The 7,500-nt window shown below is 46.7% G+C and overlaps 1 protein-coding gene across 1 annotated transcript in view; it reads left to right on the forward strand.

Moving 5' to 3' along the window:
- LOC130392523 (integrin alpha-8-like) overlaps positions 1 to 7,500 on the forward strand; it is a 55,734-nt gene that overhangs the window by 35,268 nt on the left and 12,966 nt on the right. Inside the window, exons 14-19 of the mRNA XM_056603061.1 lie at positions 2,680 to 2,735; positions 3,959 to 4,116; positions 4,351 to 4,482; positions 4,805 to 4,872; positions 5,929 to 6,076; positions 6,965 to 7,057. Coding sequence (XP_056459036.1) covers positions 2,680 to 2,735; positions 3,959 to 4,116; positions 4,351 to 4,482; positions 4,805 to 4,872; positions 5,929 to 6,076; positions 6,965 to 7,057 — 655 coding nt within the window. The remainder of the gene's footprint in view (positions 1 to 2,679; positions 2,736 to 3,958; positions 4,117 to 4,350; positions 4,483 to 4,804; positions 4,873 to 5,928; positions 6,077 to 6,964; positions 7,058 to 7,500) is intronic.

Here is a 7,500-nt window from a genome sequence, read left to right on the forward strand (position 1 = left end):
GGTACCGTGGATAAACTGCAGCCTGAAAGCCGCCGCTCTGCTCCCCAGGTGAACCAACCCCTGCCCCCCCCGTCTTCTTTTGTAAGACGTAATACACTCTGAGGAACCCAATGCAACCTAACCCAGAAAATCACGACTGCTCCATTCATCCGGGCTGCGGACATAATGCTGCTATACCCGACCACCTCTCCTACTTGCCAATCCGCAGTCCTCAACCGACCACATAGGAAAGGCGGGGAGATCTTGAAGCCGTGCATTCGGCTCAGAACGCCGAACGTCACCATGCCTCAGGCGCACCGACCAGCGGCTGCTTGTCGATCGCATTACACCCAAAGAAACGAAGAAAAAAGTTATGAGAAAAGCATACAATATCGCTCTCACACGCGCTCCGCAAACTCACTCCTTCCGACTTAGAGAGAGAGAGAGAGAGAGACAGAGAGAGAGAGATAGAGAGGGGGGGGGACAATTTTGTGTTTGTTGCTTAATGAGGGTCATTTTGTGTTTGTTTGCTTGTTTGTATGTGTTTGCAGATGTGTTTGCGATTGTTTATGCATAGGCAGCATGTGACACAGGGCTGCTAAGGTGCCCGTCCATTTGTAGGATAATAATTTACAGTAATGACAAAGGAACAGAGAGGTTGTAAGAGAGATGTGGGTCATTTCTGTGCTGAACGTAAGATGGACACGCACACACGCACACGCACACTCAGATACAGTTCTTATTATAGGCCCACATGATTGCACACATGAATTAGAACTCCCTAACACCATCCAACACACACAAACACACACACACACGCACTAACGCACACAATCACAGAAACACACACGTACACACACATTGACTTACAGACAAACACATCCCTCCAAGCTGGAGGGTTGTTTGTCTCAGGGGGAACATTAGGAGGACTAAGTTGTGGATCTCCATCTCAACACACAGTTACACCCATGCATTAGACAGGTACATTAGTAAGAACACAATAAACGCACAGGCACTGGCCAACCCGAACTCAGGCTTATCTTTATTGCGTCAGCTAATGGCTGCTCTAATGATCAACACAATGACTTCCACAACAAGCATAGAAAATGAGTATGTCACACAAACATTTCACTGCACATGTATGAGTATGTGACAAATTAAAACCTTTGAATCTTGAATCTGGGGTCAGGGGATCTGCTGCTGGGGCCCAACAGGGCTGACTGAATCTGCTGCTGGGGCAGAGCAGTGATGGGAACTCCTACAACAAGGTCCATTAGAGCTCAAAAAGTTTGTTGCAGGTCTCGCTGCTCGCTTCGGGTTCTCACACTTTTCTGTTGCCGATGGCGACGTGTGATAACATGTGTTGGAATCCGGCACAACGAGGGGATGTATATAGAACTGTGTTGCAGTCGCCCGTGTCCCTGGCTCCACTTGGGGGGCTTTTTCAATTGCCCTGGGAGTATATTAATTACTGATGAATTGCCTTGCTCATTAACCCAATTATATAGGCAATCTTGATGTTATTCGGGGAGTGGTCACCCATAAGTCATGACCGTTTAACTATGGGCAGTTAACTATACTCAGGTTCTACCATGATGTGTTAACTTAAGCATAGCTGGACAAAGTAACAATTAGCCTCTTCCTGCTGTGTAAGTTTAAGGCTCCATAGGTTTTACAGGAGGTTAGGGATTAAATGATCTGTGGTGTATTCAAATTCAGTTAGATTCAGTTATTAGCCTGAGCACATCATTGCTAACGTTTAGCTTTGACGTCAGCGTTGAGGGGTGAGCCGAGATATCTGTAAACTGCTGCAATCGCAGATTTAGACGAGTTGTTTACCTCCAAATCCATCATTGTTCTTCCAGAATGGGGGTTTGCTGGCTTAGCATTAGCTTTCCTTAGCTGCTTTAATTGACCTTCAGAGTTACAGCAAATACAGTAGTTCAGTTCATGTGAGGGGAATAACCTCTTCCAGACAATACACAGATTTAGGATAGTGCCGAAAAAAGTGCAGAAGATCTGTGTGTTTATAGACAAGGTATAATCTTGTTGCGTTGATACTGGCATTCATTTTGAATGAGTGACTATTCAGAAAACCTTGAAATTCTTTAGAAAGTAATTAAAAGTGTATTACACATGACCAGGAGCTAGGCTTCTGTAACCAGTCAATGAAACGGAAAGAAAATGGTCTTTGCTCTGGGCAAACAACTCTGGGTAAGACAGGCAAGGGCCAATTGACAGCTATCCGGAGTATATATTTGGATTAAGAATTCCTCACTTTGCTCGTTTGCAGTCTAACCATAATCTATTAACTGTGATGGGCAAACAATGAATGAGCCAGTTTCAGCATGACCCAATCTATTCTTGAATGATCAACTAATATCCTGGTACAGTGTTTCCTGCCCTTATGTCAGAGTTAACCAGGAACAACGTCATATTACAAAAGTTAATACACTGAAAGCTGTTTCACCTCAAGTCACAAAAAAGTCCTCCATACCTGCTCATACTCACTGTCTTTGTCCATGTCTCTTCCCTCTGCCACTTCTGTCTTCTCTCTCTCTCTCTCTCTCTCTCTCTCTCTCTCTCTCTCTCTCTCTCTCTATCTCTCTCTCTCTCTCTCTCTCTCTCTCTCTCTCTCTCTCTCTCTCTCTCTCTCTCTCTCTCTCTCTCTCTCTCTCTCTCTTTCTCTTTCTCTCTCAGCCTTAAGGTGAAGGTGTGTGCGGCTGTGAGTGGCGTTGGGATCCCTGACTCCGTGGGTAAGGAGGCTGTGACCTCACGGTGGGGGGAAGAGGGTTAAGGAGAGCAGGCAGGATGGGGGGCCGGTCTGGCAGTGAGTCAGGCTGAATCCTAGCAGATACAGATAGTCCCATTCGACGAATCAAGCGTTGCTTCCAGTAACTATTAACCCAACAACATGGTCTCACAGGAATCCGTGAAATGACTACGGTCAGACGCTTAACTCGAAATCCGTGGCCACATCACGGAAACACGCCGATATCCGTGTGTGAGCCACGGAATAACAGTGTCATTTACTTGCATTGGAGCAAATTCCGTGGCCACATCACGGACAATTGAAGTGATTCCGTCAGACCACCGCGGATTTTGAGTTAAGCCCCCGCTGTGGTCAAATGTGGCACACACACAGATTGAAACGGGAGCACACACACAGATTGAAACGGGAATCTGTGTGTGTGCCACGGAATATCATTGTCATTTACTTGCATTGGAGCAACTTCGGTGGACACAACAAGGACATTTAAGTGTTTCAGTGAGACCACCCCGGGTTTTGAGTTAAGCCCCCGTGGTCGACTCGCTCGTTGAAACGGGGATCCGTGTGTGAGCCACGGAACATCAGCGTCATTAACTTGCATTGGAGCGAATTCCGTGGACACATCACGGAAAACGGCGTGTTTCCGTGATGTGTCCACGGATTTCGAGTTAAGCGTCCGACCGTAGTCATTTCACGGATTCCTGTCAGACCAGGTTGTAGCCCAAATACCTATTAATAAATGATTCCAACATCAATCGTGTTCTCATAGTGTGTGTGTGTGTGTGTGTGTGTGTGTGTGTGTGTGTGTGTGTGTGTGTGTGTGTGTGTGTGTGTGTGTGTGTGTGTGTGTGTGTGTGTGTGTGTGTGATTGAGTGTGTGTGTGTGTTGGGGGGGATACATATGCCCGAGTACGATATAATTGGGACATGTGCGTAATCCATTAAGGGCGGGACGCAGGCTCCTTTTTTCACAGCGGCTACTCGGGTTCTGACCGGCCTCCAAAGCTTTTGTTTAGAGGATATTTCTGGAATGACATCAGAATGAAGAATTTTGCTTTGGTTTCTCACTTCTTCAGCTCTGAAGAGCTGGACATTAGCAAAAAAGTGCATAATTTTGACCCCTCTCGGAGCTGTATCTGCTTTGTGGTTTATTTGTAAAAGTGTAAAGTGAATTGGTTGGTAGCTCATACTATTCTTCACTCCTCGCCAGACCTGACAGTGGAGCTGCATTTGGATTGGCTGAAAGGAACCAGGGGCGGAGCTAAGAGAGTCCTCTTCCTGGATAACCAGCAGCATCAGCGCACCACACTTCTCAAGCTGGGACATCACCACCCACACAAGTGCTTCACCTACACTGTGTACCTGAAAGTAGGTTAACATGAACACAACTAGTGCTTCACTTACACCTTGTACCTGAGAGTAGGTCAACATGAACACAACTAGTGCTTCACTTGCACCATGTACCTGAGAGTAGGTTAACAGCCACAACCTAGCTCCAACCTTAATATGCCTTGAATGTTTAATATACCTGATTTATAATGTGGTTATGAACATTAACTTGTTAAATTATTGAATTTCCTCTCCCCTGTCTTTCTCCTTCAGGAGGAGGACGAGTTCAGAGACAAATTAACTCCGATCTCATTGGCTCTGAACTACAGCCTGGCCCAGCCCACTCATGGCCAAGACCTTCCACCTGTCCTTAACTATTACAGCAGCACCTTCCTCCAAGAACAGGTGTGTGTGTGTGTGTGTGTGTGTGTGTGTGTGTGTGTGTGTGTGTGTGTGTGTGTGTGTGTGTGTGTGTGTGTGTGTGTGTGTGTGTGTGGGTGTGTGGGTGGGTGGGTGGGTGGGTGGTTGTGTGGAATGGTAAATTTCAACTCACGGCAAGCCAAAGAATTTTGCTCTCTCTTTAATTTGTGTCTTTTGAGAGAAAATAGCCAGTGAATCAGAAGGTGAACTGTGGAGTTCGCTGTAGCAGAACAGCACAGCTCCGGCTTTGGGCCTGACTCCGCTGCGTTATGTCATGTTTCCTAATATGGGCGTCCCTCCCTGGCAGGCCTACATCCTGCTGGACTGTGGCGAGGACAACCTATGTATCCCTGACCTCCAGCTCTCCGCCAGCATGTAAGACTGGCAGCCCCAAGCACCTTCTGACACCTCCCTGTAAACACACTCCCTCACACACACGCTCACACTCAAACAGATACATGAACACATACACACACACACACAAAGGTATTCACATACGCACGCATGTAGATGTTCATGCACACACACACACACACACACACAGAGCAAAAGCAATTTCTTACATCTGTTTTCCTTCTCAAGACGAAAGTTTTGAGAAGGAAAGAAAGAGAAGAGAGTGTGTGTGTGTGTGTGTGTCTGCACGGTGTGTGTGTGTGTGTGTGTTTGTGTGTGTGTGTGTGTGTGTGTGTGTGTGTGTGTGTGTGTGTGTGTGTGTGTGTGTGTGTGTGTGTGTGTGTGTGTGTGTGTGTGTGTGTGTGTGTGTGCGTGTGTGTGTGTGTGTGTGTGTGTGCTTGTGTGTGTGTGTGTGCTTGCTCCCTCCCGGTGTTTCAAGCTGTACGATATTGCAATGACAACGCTACACAAACATCCTGTTAGCGTCTGCTTATGGACACTCTCAAACGTACAAACACACAAGCGCACACACACACACACACATGCACATGTCTATTGGGCTGTGTATTGGGGTCAGGGTATTTCAAGCAGCAAAGAACTTTCCGGTTCATAAGGCAAATTCAAAAGACGTGACCAACTCAGAACATACAAGCCGTTGAGCAACATACTAAACCCCCTCAGGCTCATTTAAACATCAGGCCTCATGTGACTGGCAGGACTACAATTCATCTCATCAAACCGATAAAATAACCCTGTTTGTATGTGCTGGTCTGAGGTCTAACACATGGCTCCCAACCCTGACCCCTGGAACTCCTTTTCTTGCCCTTATACACACACACACACAAACACGCACACACACACACACACACACACAGACACACACACACACACACACACACACACACACACACACACACACACACACACACACACACACACACACACACACACACACACACACACACACACACACACACACACACACACACACACACACACACTCACACACACACTCACACACTGTCCATGTGTAATCAGGGACCGACCGGAGCTGGTGATCTGCGATGAGAACCTGGTGATGCTGACCATCACAGTGCTGAACCGGGGGGAGGGGGCGTACGAGACGGAGCTCCACGCAACACTTCCTGCTGAGGCTGATTACATAGGAGTGGAGCGCAGGGTGGAGGTATGCACACACACACACACACACACACACACACACACACACACACACACACACACACACACACACACACACACACACACACACACACACACACACACGCATACACACACACACACACACACACACGCATACACACACACACACACACACACACACACACACACACACACACACACATACGCACACACACACCTCCAATACATTTGAAGGATAAAGACATGCATACACACTCTTACACCCACACATACACCCACAACCTCCCCATATATAATATGTAGAAAAAAAACATCAGTTAGATTAATGCCTTTCATTTAAGCTATGAGTCAAATTCTTGTGTCCCTTCAGACATCACGTGCTGCCATAGTGCTCTCTCCTGCTGCTGTTTGTGAAGAGTGTTTAAGGCTCTTAAGGATCAGGATATTACGAGCCCTATAGTCCAATAGCCGCTCTTATCATTTTTTGGCTACATTAGTGGTCAAGGAAATGGATAAGCTTCTAAAGATGTGTATCTGTGTGCGTGAGTGTGTGTGCGTGCTAATGAGTGTGTAATAGGCCTGTTTGATTGATGAGGTTGTTACTGTCAGAGCATTCAACAGTGTTCCTCTTCCGTCGCCCCCCCCCCCCCCCCTTTTCCTCATGTGCTCTCTCCCACCCGTGACCCCGCGACCCCCTGCCTCTTTATTACATTTCTTCTATTATCACATCTTCTGCTGCACTTTCTTCCTCGCTTCATTTCATTTAGTTTATTTTCTTCATTTGTTTTGTTCCTCTGTATTTTTCCTTTTTCACTTCTCTCTTCTCCTATTTTCTTGTCTTCTCTCCTTTTTTTTTTATGGTCTTCTCTACTATCTGTTTCCTCATCTTGTCTTGTCTCCTCTCCTCCTCCAGGGTCTGTCCCGGCTGAACTGTGAGTACCGGCTCCTCAACGACTCCAGGATGGTGGTGTGTGACCTTGGGAACCCTATGGTTTCTGGGACAGAGGTGTGGAACACACACACACACACACACACACACACACACACACACACACACACACACACACACACACACACACACACACACACACACACACACACACACACACACACACACACACACACACACACACACACACACACATAAACACACACATAGCGACACTTTTCAACTGTTAACAATCTCAAAAACATATAATTGTTCTATTCTACATTGCAGTATGTCTGTGTGTGTGTGTGCTAATCTGCTCGGCTCTTTTCTGAGGCACACAGGAAGCCAAGGCTTTGTTCAGTAAAGAGTTGTGCCTTCTGACATGAAATTCTACCATGTTTTCCTTTCTGGATTCTTTGTGTATCTTTGTGTGTGTGTGTGTGTGTGTGTGTGTGTGTGTGTGTGTGTGTGTGTGTGTGTGTGTGTGTGAGTGTGTGTGTGTGTGTGTGTGTGTGTGT

This window comes from Gadus chalcogrammus, chromosome 11 (assembly GCF_026213295.1).
Source record: "Gadus chalcogrammus isolate NIFS_2021 chromosome 11, NIFS_Gcha_1.0, whole genome shotgun sequence".
Classification (NCBI taxonomy): Eukaryota; Metazoa; Chordata; class Actinopteri; order Gadiformes; family Gadidae; genus Gadus; species Gadus chalcogrammus.